General features: G+C 37.4%; 1 protein-coding gene across 1 annotated transcript; it reads right to left on the reverse strand.

Moving 5' to 3' along the window:
- Window positions 1–4,343: 4,343 nt before the first annotated feature.
- On the reverse strand, window positions 4,344–17,336 carry LOC121382917 (M-phase inducer phosphatase-like). Its single transcript, XM_041512598.1, has 10 exons — window positions 17,267–17,336; window positions 13,849–13,991; window positions 12,741–12,821; window positions 11,865–12,026; window positions 11,477–11,572; window positions 9,146–9,208; window positions 8,443–8,541; window positions 7,842–7,969; window positions 6,906–7,023; window positions 4,344–6,314 (listed from the first exon to the last, which is right to left on the reverse strand). The coding sequence occupies exons 1-10, from the start codon at window positions 17,334–17,336 to the stop codon at window positions 6,177–6,179; spliced, it is 1,098 nt and encodes a 365-aa protein (XP_041368532.1). The 3' UTR covers window positions 4,344–6,176.
- Between the last annotated feature and the right edge of the window lie 1,120 nt (window positions 17,337–18,456).

Raw genomic sequence — 18,456 nt, forward strand, 5'->3', positions numbered from 1 at the left:
ATGGAATACACTCATGAATCACTGTAAAAACAGTAATGATATCGGGTGTTTACATTTTGGATTTATTAGGCCTAGCAAACAAATATTTTTTTAAACACATATCGTTATCACTAATAGCATGTCCCAATTCGGCCTACATCTTGTAACAAGCATCATAGGAAAGACTATTTGGTTACTTCGACGCGTGATCAATAGAATAAGAAATAATACACCTGCTACGGTAAAATGGGATACTCTTACTGAAAAGGCAGAAAGGGGTCTTTTATATGCACTTTTCCATAGGTAGGATACATAGCACGGCCGTTTATGTACCATTCGTGGGCACTGTATGAAAAAGTAAAGGGAAAAAACCCCGGATCCATAAAGTGCGATATATCCTGTGACTCATTGCATTACATCCCGCCCCTCACTCGGCTTGATGGTAAAGTTTGTTTGTTTTTGTTTAACGACACCACTAGAGCACATTGATTTATTAATCATCGGCTATTGGATGTCTAACATTTGGTAATTTTTACATATAGTCTTAGAGAGGAAACCAGCTAAATTTTTTCCATTAGTTGCAAGGGATCTTTTAAAATTACCATCCCACAGACAGAATAGCACATACCACGGCCTTTGATATACCAGTCGTGGTGCACTGACTGGAACGAGAAATAGCCCAATGGGCCCACCGACGGGGATCGATCCCAAACCGACCGCGCATCAAGCGAGCGCTTTACCACTGAGCTAGATCCCGCCCCAGGTATTGATGCTCACGAAATGATTCAACTACTGCGATCAAAACGGACCAGATAAAAAAAGGGCGTGGTTTAGTAGTTAGGACACTCGCTTGAGATATGATTGGTAATATTCACTCTACCCAGTGTTATTCAAATGAGGGTTTCTTATCTAAACAAAGTATTCTAAAAGAATAAGCTGAAGTATCATCAAACTCCATTCTTTAATCGCCCAGTGGTAAAGCGCTCGCCTAATGTGGATCGGTATAAGATCGATCCCCGTCAGTGGGCCCATTGGGCTATTTCTCGTTCCAGCTAGTGCTCCGCAACTGGTATACCAAAAGCCATGGTATGTGTTATCCTGTCTGTGAGATGGTGTATATAAAATATCCCTTCCTACTAATGGAAAAATGTAGCGGGTTTTCACTAATACAATAGCTGATGGTTAATAAATAATATTATCTAGTGTTGTCGTTAAACAAAACAAACTTAACTTTAACATTAATCCCAATTCCATAGAGCTATTTCTCGTTCCAGCTAATGCACCACAACTGGTATACCAAAGACCGTGGTATGTGCTATCCTGTTTATGGGATGGTGCATATAAAAGATCCCTTGCTGCTAATTGAAAATGTAGCGGGTTTCCTCTATTATGTCAGAATTACCGAATGTTTGACATCCAATAGCCGATGATTAACCAATCAATATGCTCTAATGAAGTCGTTAAACAAAACAAACTTTTTCTTAATCCCAAGTATTATACCATTCTTGACTGAGCAGTATAGGCACGTGTTGTTTGTGATGATCATGTGACAGGCACAAATTCCATGTGTCCGTAATTCGTATACGTATGCCACAATACGTTATCACTTTCTGTGCAACGGGGTTGAGTAGATTCCAATTATGTTTCTCCGTACGTGTGTGCGTATCTATGCATTGTTAATTACTCACACGGACACGCCGACGGATTACGGACAGACGGGATTTGCACCTTATCGTTTGTATTGAGGACAAAGTTCTGTATCTAGCTCAGAGTAGGGGCCTACTCGCCTGGGGTGCTAAGGTCAAGGATCGAACCCCCTCGGTGGACTCATTGTCTGATTGTTTTTCCCCGTCCCAACCATTGAACCACGATTGGTATATCAAAGGTCATGGTATGTGCTGTTCTGTGCATATAAAAAAATCTCTTGTTGCTAATTAATCTATGTGCTCTAGTACTAGTAGTGTCGTTAAGGAAATTAAAATTGGTATTTAAGACACGTGACGTCCCTGTCTGAGATCGATCTGATGACGTACCGCACCTGATACGAACGCTATACCCCATAACTACATCAGACTTGTATCATAAGAAGACCGTTCATTAAACCCCCCCCCCCCCCAACCCTAAATGCTGTAGTGTTAACGACTATTAAAGGCATAAGAGGATTGTTTTCACAATAGCCACAAAATATATTCAAATGAACATAAATTGTCTTTAAATTAAAAGGACTGGTATATCAAATTACGTGATACATTATTCTGTACTGAAACTGCTCATTATAGAAACTTGCCTTGGTGGTGGTGGGTAAGCCATCAGACTTAAAAGTTAACCTTTGTTTTTGCTTAACGACATTACTAGAGCATATTGATTTATTAGTCATCGGCTATTGGATGTCAAACATTTGGTAATTTGCACAAATAGTTTTAGAGAGGAAACGCGCTACATTTTTCCACATACCACGGCCGTTGATATACCAGTCGTGGTGCACTGGCTAGAGCGAGAAATAGCCGAATGGGCCCACCGACGGCGATCGATCCCAAATCGACCGCGCATCAAGCTGGCGCTTTACCACTGGGCTACTTCCCGTCCCTAGTATATCAAATGCCGTTATGCGTTATCCTGAACTAAAACTGCTAAATAATGAAACTTGCTGTCAGACTAAAGATAACCTATGTAACGGTTATTTAAAGTGTTTGTTTTTAAAAGACACTATGGCGGGAACGTGCATATAAAAGATCGAACATTTGTGTTGAGCACTCGGTACTAGTCAGAATTCACATTTATTAATTAATTATCGATTATTTTTTTTTGCGTCTACCATAGTTTTGACACCCAGTAGCTGATGTATTGTTTTGTGCTGTGGTGTCGTTAAACATCTATTCTATCTGTATATCTAATCATCAGTTATTAGATATCAATCATTTGGTAATTTTAAAGGAAACCAGCTACATTTATATGCACTTTGCCACAGACAGGACAGCACATACCACAGCCTTTGATATACCAGTCATGGTTAGAGCTGTCGACTCAGCTAATCCCTCTAACGTCTTCATTACCATGTCACCGGCCTCGGTGGCGTCGTGGTAGGTCATCGGTCTACAGGCTGGTAGGTACTGGGTTCGGATCCCAGTCGAGGCATGGGATTTTTAATCCAGATACTGACTCCAAACCCTGAGTGAGTGCTCCGCAAGGCTCAATGGGTAGGTGTAAACCACTTGCACCGACCAGTGATCCATAACTGGTTCAACAAAGGCCATGGTTTGTGCTATCTTGACTGTGGGAATCGCAAATAAAAGATCCCTTGCTGCTAATCAGAAAGAGTAGCCCATGTAGTGGCGACAGCGGGTTTCCTCTCAAAATCTGTGTGGTCCTTAACCATATGTCTGACGCCATATAACCGTAAATAAAATGTGTTGAGTGCGTTGTTAAATAAAACATTTCTTTTTTTCATATACTTTGAAACATATTCCATGATTTTCCATGATTTTATTTTTAGATTTTCCATATCTCGTTCTGCAATCATCATATTACAATGTTTTGATGCAAATTACCCATCTGCTAATCATATTTTAAATAGACAAAATAATTTTCAACCATTTTTTATTTTCCAAAATGGAATAGTGGTGCTTATAAATTTTTTACAGTCTAAACTCAGGATCAGATACTTTAACGTCATGGTAACACCATAAAAATTGCATGTGTGTGACGTCATTATATACTGGGCACAGACCCTGTATTTCTATATAACTCGTATGACTCCCAAGTCATAATAAAACTAATGTGTTCAATAAGCCTTTATTCCCCTATTAAAATAATTGGGTAATAAATTATCATAGCAATAACATATGATGAGACACCGTGTTATGATCTGTTGGAATGGTTATGCCATAACTGAATACAGTCTATCTCATGGTCCATTCCTTGACGTGGTGAGGTAGCTTGCATGTCTCAACGACTCAGAGAGCTATGCCAGCAGGAGCATCAGCTCCTTGTAGATCACACAAGCTGGTCTGGTCAAAGGGTAGAGAGTAGACTAATATGGACCGGACAGACAGAGGACTTGAGTCAAGAAAGACAATTGTCTAAGAGAAGCAAACTCCAAAATCAAAACTGGGCTGGAGAGGCTCAGAATCCTAGTAAGGAAACTCTCCTAAGAGAAGGAAAACTCCAAACTCAAACCAAGAGTGTTTCTATCACTGACCTAGATCCGGTCCTTCATTCAAAATCCCTACTCCACCCCCACCCCCACTCCCCCCAAAAAGAACCACCAAAAACCCACAAATAAGCACAGTAAAATAAACACAAAACAAGGTATCATTTTTATAACTATTTATATATACATCATGTTACAAATGGTATTTCTTTGAGGTACTCATGTACACTATATACAAACCAATAGGTAATAACTATTACAAGTATGAAACAATTTTATTTTCACGTATAATTACTGGCCTGGAATTTGTGTTGAACACTCAGTCATTAAAATAAAGTTTTAAAATCTTTTAAAATCAGTTCATGCGTATCATCCTCTCGTCAATAAAAAAAACCCCATCTATATACCGATAGGAAACGGTGTGTCACTGGTTTGGTTTTCACCATTTTGTAAACTCATGGACAGCATATAATGCTTGGCAGTTTAATGTCTTCCATACAGATATCCCATCATCAACTTACACTAGAAGTATCTATGTAGAAATACTTCCGTATCGGCCTGTTTAAATGACGAAAAATGTCACATTTTATCGAGTTAGCATACTGTAAAAAAAAAATAGATATCTTTATTAGATTAGTTCACACGTGTCATTATTTCATCAACTTACACTGGAAGTATTCATATAGAAATACTTCCGTATCGGCCTGTTTAATTGACGGAAAAAGTCACATTTTATTGAGTCAGCATACTGTAAAAATACGTATACATGTATATTAATTATACGAGTTCATACTTATCATTATTGCAGGAACTGCTTACTGGGATACAGAGATGAACAATTAACTTCCAACAAAATCTCCATCACCAATGTCTATCCGAGCATGTTTATCACTCAACCTTCACCGTAAGCGTTATTGTTTGTATTAAAGCGGTTATATAGTTTTTGAAAAACAATGCTAAACGCTAAACCTAATATACACGTAACCATGAAGTCCATTCCCGTAATAAAACATTCAACCTTCGCCACAAGACTTTCCCAAATGTCTTTTAACCGTGACACATTTTTGTTTTCCAAGTCCATGCATAGGCCTCTGAAAATTGCGCGAACGATATTTTCGTTCTCGCGAATCTAAGGTTGCATAACCCATCTTTTGTTCACGCGAAATTTGGAGCACCATTTACTTTATAACGGGTTCAGCAAAAAGGAAATGGGTTATCTGGATTTATTTCTGCGTAACCGATAAATGGGTTACCTGGATTTATTTCTGCGTAACCGATAAATGGGTCACACATATTTTCAATTCTCAGAGGCCTGATGCAACTAATCACGAGTAAAAATATATTCACACTTTGATTTTACTTCTACCGCTCAGATGACATTTAGTTGCACCAAACCAGCACGACATACACATACAGAATGTATTTTCACTTGATGTTCGACTTCTTTCCCACGCATTCTTAAAATTAAATATAAAATACCGTTCAACCAACACGACCAGACTGTACACCGGTTCCTGTACATTATATATAAAACACAGTACTGTACATGGCAGAATAAATACGTCCCTGCTTATTTACATGTATATCTACACATATGTACAGCAAGCACTAGCTTTTAATAACTTATATGCACTATGATCATCGACAGAAATATCTGTCTCCCCAATTAAATAATAAACTATGTTCATTTAGAATAATTTAACTTGGGGTAATATGTTCATTTAGAATAATTTAACTTGGGGTAATGTTACGGTGATTGCATCTTTAACTGTGGCTAAGTCGTATAATATTAATATTATTACATATATAAACATGCAACAAAAGTTATTATACCAGGTGTAGAATATAACATTTTAAAGATACAATAGTCAGACACCGTTGTTTTGCATGACAGATCAATCTGTCGTGATTAAGTAACCAATATGTTTATCCAAAAGGGATACAAATTTGACTTTAACATGTTGCCGGGTTGTTTTGGGGATTTTTTTGGGGGTTTTTTGCTAGCACAATCTCAATGACGTCATGATAAGTGGTAGAAGAGTTCATTTCAATAACGTAAAGATCTCATCAGGGTCTTTTTCTTTTCACCAGCAGTCCACGATTTCGCTTTCTGGCGGAAGTGACGTAAATCTGACGAATGATCTTTGTGCAGCATGGGGGTATACATCCGGGGCTCACATAATTCCTAAAATTAAATTAAATTATGAATAAGTATGTGTGATTCTAAATGTAATACCAAGGCCGTAACTACCGAGGGACGGTGCGGGAGGAGTTCTCGCCCCTAGGGAAAAAAAAAGAGAGAAAAGGGTTCCATTTTTAGTTTAAATAGGCCTTTTTGTCTAGCTGGACAAGACCCTATATTACTTTTTAGGTATTTTTTTACTGCCCCATACAGTCTTTGACGTTGCCATGTGGTGGGGCTGGGAGCATGTCTACCAATCACATATGTTTTTCCTTCACTTTATTTATTGGCCTATCCTACAAGACTTAATACTGTAGTAGTGTGTTTGAGTATCACCCCCCACCCACCCACCCCCCCCCCCCCAATACAAAATCCTAGTGCGCCTTCTCTGGTTATTTTACGCTTGATCGTAAATATTCTTGGACTTGAATAATTACTGGAATACCAATGTCGGCGTTTAGTTAATAGCATTCAATGTTTGGATATTCACGTGTGCATCATCTTTTCACCTACTAGTTGTAGTTGTAGTTGTAGTTGTAGTTTTATACATTCAGTTTTATTTTTAATACCATTACATAATTTTGCAATACATACCTCTGCTTCTTCATAAAAGACATTGTAGCCCCCTTCCAAGAGATATATTTCTGGAAAGAAAAGCTGAGGATAGCGGTCACTGTTCCGAGCTCGATCCAGACTACGGAGATGTCGCATTCTGTAACACAACAAAAACCATCTCTTTTAAAAATAAATACAATAGTTACAGAAAACTACTAGATAAAAACAGTAAATATGGTCTGTAATCAACTTCTGTTGGCGTTTACAAATATATTAAGAATAGCAGCTTTATTACAACTTGAACAAACAGTCGGAAGTGTCTGCAAAAATATCTTGCTTAGCATTTTCCCTTCTTATTAGTGCTCACAATTTAATAGTTTGTAATTCTTATTCAACTTTACTGTAAAACAAAACAAACTTGAAAACACAAATGCATGAACAAATATTAAAAGTACACAATTGTTTTAAAATGTGAAATGTGAAACTTATAACTTGCCGATAAAATTTCATTTACTGTTAGAAAGACACTTGCTGGAAAATCATGAGGATGGGCAATAGGTTAAATACATAATTTGTGATAAATGTAAAAACAGTTAAATATAGCGTTTTATATTTACAAAAATCGACTATGTAACAAAATGTTCATCAGTTAACACAGAGTTGTATCCCCTGCTAACTGCAAACAATTGTACAGATGATCTTTATTTCGTATGTATTTTGTTACCGTAGTGATTAGGTGCATACATTTACATTCTGTAATGGATACAAGTATCTAAATCTGACATACATTTGTAGAGGTAGGCTTACCCGGGTATATGATTTTAAATGAGATATGGTTTTTGTATTTTTTTGTTTTTTGTTTTTCTGGGACACATTTTTCAAAACCTACAGGTATTTGGTTCTGACGTATGATTATTGCGATACTGTGTGTAGAGTAAGAGTTATAGCTATAGGTTTCTGGGAAATGGTATTTACATGCGAGGCGCTCTGTGGGAGGAAAACTCGCAGTGGAAGATGATGATTCGACGTTTGTCACATCGCTTCTGATTGGCTTTCTCCAGAAGTGCACTGACGTCATCAAATGTAAACAAGTTAACAGCACTCTGAAAATACAATAACATTTAAAACAATAATAAAACAAACATTAAAAAAAAAAAAAATGAAAATTATAAATAGAACAATACCATTTATTTCCAGGATTTTGTTTACAGGTGCATTTAAATAGCTGTTGTAAAACTATATTTATAAAAACATGTTACTTTTATAAAAATCTGTTATACTTTCTTTCCTTGTTTACATTAAAACGTCATAAGCTCTAACTATAACAAATGTCAGTGTAAACTGCCATTTCTTAGTATGACGTGATATTTTTAAAATAATATAAAGAAAAAACATTGAATTCATTACACAAGCCATAGATATGACACACTAATAATTAATTTTAAAATATTTTATTTATATATAAAAACAAATTTTAATAAAAAGTGGATTTAAATTCCATTATCCACAATATACAGAATATGCAGCTAGCAGATATTTAAAGTTCATCTAATACATTAATAAAGTTATGTCTTACTTGAATATGACCTCCGATGTACTCGTATGGATATCGACAATCAACAATGGCGTACTCATCAACGTCGTTGTCGTAGTGGCCAGACAACAAGTTTGACAGCTGTGTGTGTAAATGAGATTTTTTATTTTTGGAAAACCGGGGACTGTTTGTCTTAAATGTACTGACCCTAGTTTCTTGGTAGTATAAAAATTTGGAATTTTTTGCTTAAGTTACTGCTTTATAACCGTTAACTTACAATGTATTTATTGCTTAAGTTATTAATTCTGACAAATCCAATGTTGATGTATGTTATATGAAGAAAAAGTACATACCTCAGGAACTAGGGTTAGATACTTTAAAAAGATGTCTCAGCCTTTTAAAATTAACAAATTTTAAATTTATAAAAACTAATAATAATAAAAACACGATTATAATGAAAGTATATAAAACCAAAAATAAGTAAATATTAATTGGAGGTTTCATTGTTATAACCAGAAATGTTAGAACATTTTACATTGTTAAGTAAAAACTAAAGGTATATAATCGAAACTAATGGTCGAGATAACCAATACATGATTATATATATAATAAATAATATGGCTAATATTGATATTGTAAATGACTAAAAGTTAGTAGCATTGACTTTTTAATAAATGTAAATATTGATACCATAAAAACAATATAGGTTTTTGGTTCATAGAAGAAATAAGGAACTGTAACTTACAGTTTGGGATGAAATACTTTTTAAGTCTTTATGTTTCCCTGGTATTGTGGATAAGGCGTAACCCTGAAATAAACATTTGTATCTTTAAATAGACATCGCTGTATAATATTATTTATTATTATTCAAATGCCAATAACATCTACTTCCAATGCCCACTAAACAATTCAGTACTAAATATTTATTTATGGCAACATCCCTTGAAATACCGTTTCATTTGAAGGTTTCAGTATGAGCAGATCAAGGACATTTTTTTCTTCTTTTTTTTGGGGGGGGGGGGGGAGCAAGAAAAAAGTGGCACATTGGCTTGTTAAAAGGGCATCTTAATAAAAGTTTTAATATTTGCAGTTAATATGAATGCGTTTGTGGTTTGTGTATATATCACAGTGTCCGACTAGCTACGGTTTTCTTTAGCGCTAGCTGCAGCTTTTCGGCCCGTCGGAACATTTTTTAAATTGGGGTGGGCTAATGATCAGGGTCGTTGTTAAGCATGGCACAAGATGCGTAGAGGGATCCGGGGGTACGTTTCGCCGGGGAACTTTTTAAAAATCGGATGGCTTTAAACGCCTTTTCTTGGCATCTAAATCGCAAAATTTGCCATTTTTAAACAATAATTTTAAAACTATTTTTAGCATTATTTTAAATAGTATAACCCAAGAATGTGTTTTTTACCCCTTGGCATCTTGATAGCAAAATTACCCATTTTCAGACAGTATCACTTCCTCTTTTGGAGTTTTATAACCCAAATATTATTATTTAGAAGAGTTCAAACCCGTTACTCTTAGATCTCAGTCACTAAAACGTGAATTTGAGCGTTGACCAGGGAGGGGGAGAACTGGGAGGGGGACCCGAGAGAAAACCCACAGAACCAACTTTGCTTCGTAGATAACTATGACTATCATATACAAAGGGGCACTTGTAAATTAAAACTTTAAAAAGGCACTATTCTAGGGACGGCTCTGTCTAGGTAGGGTAGTTATACATTTAAAAAAAACCGATATATAGGGTATTTTGTAAATTATAGCTGTAAAGGGCACTATTCTAGAGACAGCTGTCTATAGTCCAACCCATTATTCTCTAAAAATGTGTTTTTTTAAATAAATAATTTCAGTTTGTTTTGACGTAAGAAGAAGAGTAAAAGTATTTTAGAAATAACAACAAAATACTATTTTTTTGTGCTATTTACAAATCAGTCGGTACAGAAATAAATAACTTGTAGTAAATTCCATAGCATGAAAAAAGTCGTTCCCCGTGGGACGGACTATAGGTAGGGTAAATATACATAACAACTATTAGGCTATCATTATGAACTTTAAAAAAAGGAGTAAAGTTTGTTTTATTTAACGACGCCACTAGAGCACATTGATTTTTTATCTTATCATCGGCTATTGGACGTCAAACATACGGTCATTCTGACATTGTTTATTTTTTAGGAAACCCGCTGTCGCCACATAGGCTACTCTTTTACGACAGGCAGCAAGGGATCTTTTATTTGCGCTTCCCACAGGCAGGATAGCACAAACCATGGCCTTTGTTGAACCAGTTATGGATCACTGGTCGGTGCAAGTGGTTTACACCTACCCATTGAGCCTTGCGGAACACTTACTCAGGGTTTGGAGTCGGTATCTGGATTAAAAATCCCATGCCTCAACTGGGATCCGAACTCAGTACCTACCAGCCTGTAGACCAATGGCCTAACCACGATGCCACCGAGGCCGGTATATATGCAACTTTAATCACGCAACTTTAAGGCGCTCATTACTCGCGTTAGACAATGTGGTGAACCCCATTGAGACTCGACATATATGCTCCAATAGATACAATTAATACTGCCGGTATACTGACCTTTTTTTGACACGGGACGTAACCTAGTGGTAAAACGTCGCTTGATGCGCGGTCGGTTTAGGATCGATCCCCGTCGGTGGACCCATTGGGCTATTTCTCGTCCACAACTGGTGTAACAAAGGCCGTGGTATGTACTATCCTGTCTGTGGGATGGTGCATATAAAAGATCCCTTGCTGCTAATCGAAAAGAGTAGCCCATGAAGTGGCGATAGCGGGTTTCCTCTCAATATCTGTGTGGTCCTTAACCATATGTCTGACGCCATATAACCGGAAATAAAATGTGTCGTTAAATAAAACATTTCCTTCCTTCCATCCTTTTTTTGACACCCAATAGCCCATGTGTATTTTTATGCTATTAAACATAGCATTAAAATAAACACATGATCATCCTTGCTATATACCTCACAGACAGAGCCTTAAAAATACTCATTTTCAAAATATTTATACAGAATATTGTGTGCATGATTAAAAAAAGCCAGTCCAACTCACTTTGCTTCCGTCTGCGATCATCTCGGACGAGGTGAGCGTCTCAACAGCCTCCTTTATCCTACTCTCTGCTCTCAAGACGGAGGACGATCGTTCAGTCTGATCAAACAAAACTAATTAGTACTCGTATTCCTTAAACAAATTCCATAATTATGTCTACCAATCATTTTTACAAAGAAATGGGTTGCTACTCTTTGATAACTACTTCATTTAACCATTTCTCATTCGAAACATTAATACATTTTTAAAATGCATTAATAAGCATTTTGATCTTAAGTAATTCTGATTTAATAACAGTAAATTAATATATATAGATCAAAATGTTATATATATATTAAATAACACAAGTGTACACTGGCCAACAAAATGCTAAATACCATTGTAGCAATACCTTTGGCTCCGGGCTGTAGTTTAGCGGTCGTTTCAGCGCGCAGCCTCGTTTTGGTTTTGCGATGCAAGGAAAGGGGATCTTGCTCTGCGACTGGAAGAGTTTTTTCCGGATATCCAGCGACCCGCTTCGTCTAAGGGGAGTCCGGATACAGAAATTATCACTCTGAAACGAAATATGATGCTTCCAGTAATTTTGAATGTTTGATAGTGGACATGTGAAGAGACTACTTAGTATTTTCGTAATAAAAAATAATATCAAACTTAAATTTGAGTTTTGTCCATATTTATATCGGTTACCCCATTATGCGAGAGAGAGAGAGAGAGAGAGAGAGAGAGAGAGAGAGAGAGAGAGAGAGAGAGAGAGAGAGAGAGAGAGAGAGAGAGAGAGAGAGAGAGAGATCAAATACATTTTTATTAAACATATAATGCGGTTAATTTTAAAGGCTTTCAGGGGGTTTTACGTCAAAGATGCTACATGCATGCGTATAAGAAATTTAACTACTTACTACTCTGTCTTTTCTTAAAACAAACTGTATTATTTTGTCTTTTGTTAACAAATTGGAACATAATGATAATAATAATGTTGTCATGGTAACATAAAATTTTATTGTAAATTGCAAAGACTTTACCTGTTGACTGCTTGACCAAAACAAAAATTTTCAAACCCAAAGTGATTGGTTAATGAAGACTAAACGTTGTTATTCCCCAGAAACAATTCTTAAATTTTAAGAATGTTATGAACTTTGAAGAATGTATTATGTCTTGTAGTTATTCTTTTTAAAGTATTTGAATTGTGACGACGCCAGTGATATAAGGACTTAAAGCGACGGTCATTAAAGGTAGACGTGTGTATGACGTCATGATAGAATGGTCTCACCAGTCGTTTCTGTAGAGTCTCGTGCCAGTCGCCCTCCACACAGTCAAGGGGGGTAAGGTCCACATCCATCTCTTCCTGCAACTGCGCATGTCGCACACGTTTTAAAGTAGGTAATTTTAACAGAGGGCGGAACAAAGCGTCATTGAGGGAATACCATAACCACGCGGATTTAATACAAACCCATCCTCTATACACGTTTTGAGAAACACAGCATTTTCAATAATTTATTACACGTTTCTGAATGCTGAATGACATTTTGAAATATTCATTAAATTAAAAAACCCCATGAAAACTGAAAAACATTGTATGTAGACACAATCGGTATTTGAATATAAAGAAAATAAAGTTACAATAAACTGTTTTGTAGTTTTAAAAAAGTTAAATTATTGACATATTATACGTATTAGATATATACAAAATTACAAATGCCCCGAATTAGCTATTAGTTCCGCCGCCCTGTACAAACATTCATCACAACATAGCAAGTATACATTTGTTTTACGGTTCCACAAAATTACACAGAAAATCATTAATTATGTCATGTTAAACTTCTGAAATTGCTATGTTTGCGGAAAATTTTTTATTTCAATTATTTTAAACGATTCCACTTTGAATAAAGTTTACTGCAATAAAAATACATAAAACATAAAATTACACGCGTATTTAAAGGGACTGTCCCAAGTTTGCAGCTATTTTAAGTTGCTTACGACTACCAGAGCCATATTAAATACACTTTCTTGTACTAATGTTTGCAACAGTCATTGTTCGTTTTATTTTGTAATACATCTTTTAGTACATACGAAATTATTGAAAGATAAAATCCGGTTTGAGTTGTTACAAACATTAAGACGACAACAAACACTTTGTTTATACAGACATTGATATTCTAAACAATAAAATATCTTTAATATGTAATTTTAGTTATTAAAAAGGATATTTTAGTTGAAAACATTACAATGTCAGCAAACTCACGACGGTCCCTTTAAAATTCGTTATTTTCATTAATTGAAAAATACAAATCTTTTACAATTATGAAACCAATTTACAGTTAACACTGTACTGAAGACTTAGAGAATGCTGTGGACATTGAGAATATCACACAGGTTACTTTGTTATCGGCGGTGGACGGAAAAGCCTCGTCGTCAGTGGAGAAGTAACCGGAAGTGGAGGAGCCAGGACTGTTGAGCAGGAAGATCTGTCCGGCGTCCATATCACAGTCGTCAAAGTCCGGCAACATACTGATCGTAAGACCTGCAACAAATAACAATTGTTGTTGTAACAGAAACAATCTACCAACTGAGCTACTAGGGAAATTCCCACTAGTTACTGCCAGAAGGAGCACTTAATACCAACACTACTACATCGTCAGCTAATAACAATATTTCACTGAGCTGGTTCTGTAAAGTCGATAATGATGTAACCACAGAGCATAATACCATAGAACATACCTGTATACAAATAAGAAGGTCGAGTATTTGGTATAGAAGTTTGTTGGTTTTGTTTAAAGACACCACTAGACACAGCCATAGAGATGAAACCCGCTATATATTTTTTCCATTAGTAGCAAGGGATCTTTTATATGCACCATCCCAGACAGGATAGCACATACCACGGCCTTTGATATACCAGTTGTGGTGCACTGGCTAGAGCGAGAAATAGCCCAATAGGCTCACCGACGGGGATCGATCCTAGACCGACCGCGCATCGAGCGAGCGTTTTACCACTGAGCTACGTCCCGCCCTTTATTTGAAAAGAAGGCGTAGTATGGAAAATAAACAAATGTCCTTCCATCGCTACAAAAAGAAGTAAGGCTGTTTAGATGACTTTTGATAATGTTTTACTGGAGATAGTGCAACAAATTGGGTTTTCAAATTCTTTATTCGCTCAGACCATATATATATATATACTACTCAAAAGAATTTAAGGGTCAGACGATATTTTCGACATTATTTTTTGAATGTCAATTATATTAGCTAGACCATAATGTCACGCATGGTATTGTTCCATTTTGACGAAAGTGGGTCTAAGCAACCCACAAATGAATTAAAATCCACTGTCATTGACACTGTCGACTAGATCAAATGGCGAAAACATTCTTACATTTGCACGTAAATTAGAGCGAAAGCGAAAGGTCTGCTAAGTGCCCATAACTTGCTTTTTCACAAAGCGCTTCATTTGCACGTGTATTCCATGTTCCCAATGCTGAATTTCCGTATAATTGGAGCTTGCGTTCGTGTACGGTGCACACTCCAAATTCGACAATGGTACGACTTCAACTGACTATCGAAGATCGAGGAAGGGCTATTGCTTGGCTTCAGGATGGCAATACGCAAAGAAATGTTGCTCTGAGACTTGGTGTCAGTCAGAGTGTCGTTGGCCGACTGTGGCAACGGTACCAAGCAACGAATTCTGTTCCAAATCGTCCACGTTCGGGAAGACCCCGAAGCACTACAAATAGAGAGGACCGCTACATCACCAATATGGCTCTACGTCAACGCACAACCACTGCACGCCGATTACGTGACAATCTGCGGACTGCGACTGGAACTCGAGTGTCTGATCAAACCATACGCAATCGTCTGAGAGCCAATAATCTACGCTGCCGTCGCCAGGCTGTTCGACGACCACTCCTACCACGTCACAGAACGGCCAGACGTCACTGGTGCACGCTTCATCTGCGGTGGCAACGTGTTCAGTGGGGTCGAGTGATGTTCACTGATGAGTCCAGGTTTAGTCTGCAATTAACGACGGTCGGGTTCGTGTCTACAGACGTCCTGGGGAGCGCTTCGCTGACGTTAACGTTAGACAACGTCACCGGTTCGGTGGTGGCAGCGTCATGGTGTGGGGCGGCATCTCTATCCACCACAGGACCCCCCTCTATGTGGTGGATGGCGATCTGAATGGAATCCCTATCTGAATGAGATTATCCGGCCGTTGGTTCTCCCAGGCCTTCAGCAGATTGGCGGCGGGGCAGTTCTGCAGGATGACAATGCCAGACCCCACCGCGCCAGGGTGGTAACGGACTTTCTCAGACAACAAGGTATCGCCAGGATGGATTGGCCAGCATATTCGCCTGACTTGGCCCCAGTAGAGCACGCCTGGGACGAATTAGGCAGGAGAGTTCGGGATAACCATGCCCCTCCGGCCAACCTTCATGATCTGGGTCAACTTCTTATGGCAGAGTGGCAGGCCATTCCCCAAGAGTTCTTCAGACGTCTGATCAACAGCATGAGGCAACGATGTGTCGAGTGTATTCGCGCCAGGGGTGGATTCACACACTATTAAACGAATGTTCTAATGTGTAAAATCCATGTTTGACAACCTTCAACTTTGACAGCATGTCATGTGACTTTCTTGTATACAGTGACGTTTATTTGTGTTTTTTTGTAAATATGGAACAATAAATAAAAAATTTGGTGTAGTTTACATCATCAATCTAATACACTCTGAAACTTATTTGGTTATAAATTTTTGACCCTTAAATTCTTTTGAGTAGTATAATATACATGGTACATACGGTAAAAATACAACACAATTTGTACGATGTGTGTGCTAACTAGGGTATTCAATGACACTGTTATATCCTATACTTAATCTGGACTGGCCAGCAGTATATCAATCTGAACAGAATCGGGTGCAAATTAGAATTTTTTTCTTCTAATTTTCATTACTATTCATACTTATCTAGTACTAGCACAACAACGGAGTGGAGGAGATGACTCAGGTTGTATAGCATATTTGTTGTGCTAGTACAGTAAGTTGAATAAGACTATTCTAGTTGTGTATAATTCGTGTGCGTACACGTCATACACAATGCGTAATCTGAAACAATCACTTTTTATACAAATGGGTTGAGCATATTTTGTCTGTCTGTCCGTACGTATGTGTGTATGCATCTGTGTATCCAATCATTGAATGCATTATGGACGAACTATACGTTGACCGATTTCTGACAAATGGAATTTGCGTCTAACGATCCGTCTAGAATAGAAATGATCGTGGTGCAATTCTCACCTGATATCGTGACTTTCCGTAAAATTCAGGTTCACATCAATTTTGTAACCAGTATGGCTTACAGAATATGGCCTACAATTACAGTAACATTACTACATATCTATGCTTTCAAACAAGTAAAACTTTACAATAGTTAACAGAAATGGATGGTCATAAATTTGTTTTCGATTCGTCCTTTATGTTAAGATTTCTGATTGTAGTTTAAGTTCTGTGCTGTGATTTGGAATGTCAACATAAGCACAATATGCCTAGATGACACCACAGCTAGGCACTTAAAGAGCGAATTTTTAGATTTTTATTTGGTGCGGGACAACATCTCCCCTGCAATTTTCACTAGATCCGGCCCTGTTGAGTGCCATCAGTCTGTATATTGACCTTTCAGTGCTGAGATAGTGATGGCGATCAGTGGATGTCGGGTACATTGGTCCGGTGAACAATACAGTGTGTCAGGACAATCGAGGTTGTTCTCGGACCCTAAAGCGACATGTTACACAACTCTGTCAAAGGGTTACCTCCCGTTAATTTCCTGTTTGTCACGCCTGTGGAAACGGCATTGAATGCCGCAGTTATGTTAATGGACATCTTTTGAAGACAAGTTCAATCTAATATCACACGCAGACGACAGCCATTTTTAAACTTTATTTTTAAAGTCACGGCGTTCTTCGTATTGAAAGCACCATCTTAAACTTTGGTGATTTTCTAAGCATGTCACTTAAGTCATTTACTAGTCTATGTAAACCGAGTGTGTACCAATATATTTTAGGACATTAAATTCATGTTCTCGTCAAAGTCATTTACACCTGTTTCCAAGGCACATATCTTATAGATTTCGCATTACAACCTTCTCTGTGTTAAGAGGCCAGTTTTATTCTCCCAAAACATCTAATAAACCTATAAACCATCTGTCTTCATAGGCCACTTTTTATTCTCCTTAGTGGCTGCTTAACACAGTTCCGACTGTACATGTATTTTTTTAATTACTGCAAATAGGTGGATGCCCAGAAACACACTGGATTCAATAAAATTTAAACCAGTTTTTTTTCTTCCTTTAAAAAGAAGCTTCAACGACTACCATGTTTTCCACAACCTAATAACTAAAGACTTTGTGTCCTCAATCAAAACGTATTTGTGTTACCTGTTTCAGTTTTAGTGTGGATTGTGAGAATGTGTTTAATTCATTTTAAATAATAACTTTTGCATCCATTTAAAAGTGGGTTCCGTATACACCTTTTAATCTGTGGTGGTCCTATTTATAACAGCAGCATTAACCAAGTTCACCACCTGTGGGAAATAGTCTCTCGATAATTACTGACTGACCCACGTTACAGCAATGAAAAGTTTCACGACTTAAAACACCGCCCCGTGAAGCGACGGGTTTAGAAATGACATAACACACCGAGGTACCTAACTCTGGGACCTACGTAATCTTGTCTCGCAGCAAACCCCCAGTCAACTGTTGCTTGTTTTAGCTCGCGATCCTAACTCAAATATTAGTGTAAAAAATACCAGGGATCGATATCCACACCTCCCTAAGATCCTTTCACGTAGGTATCACACTGAAATGCATCTTTTGTGTCGTCACAATTTGAACGGATAAGACTTCGCCAGTGTTTCAATGGGGACTAAGTTTTGTGAAAACATGCTTCGTCAACTTAACGGCACAGGGTGTGTGTTGTTTTAGCCTGGGCAAGTAGGTTTACCG

This window comes from Gigantopelta aegis, chromosome 10 (assembly GCF_016097555.1).
Source record: "Gigantopelta aegis isolate Gae_Host chromosome 10, Gae_host_genome, whole genome shotgun sequence".
Classification (NCBI taxonomy): Eukaryota; Metazoa; Mollusca; class Gastropoda; order Neomphalida; family Peltospiridae; genus Gigantopelta; species Gigantopelta aegis.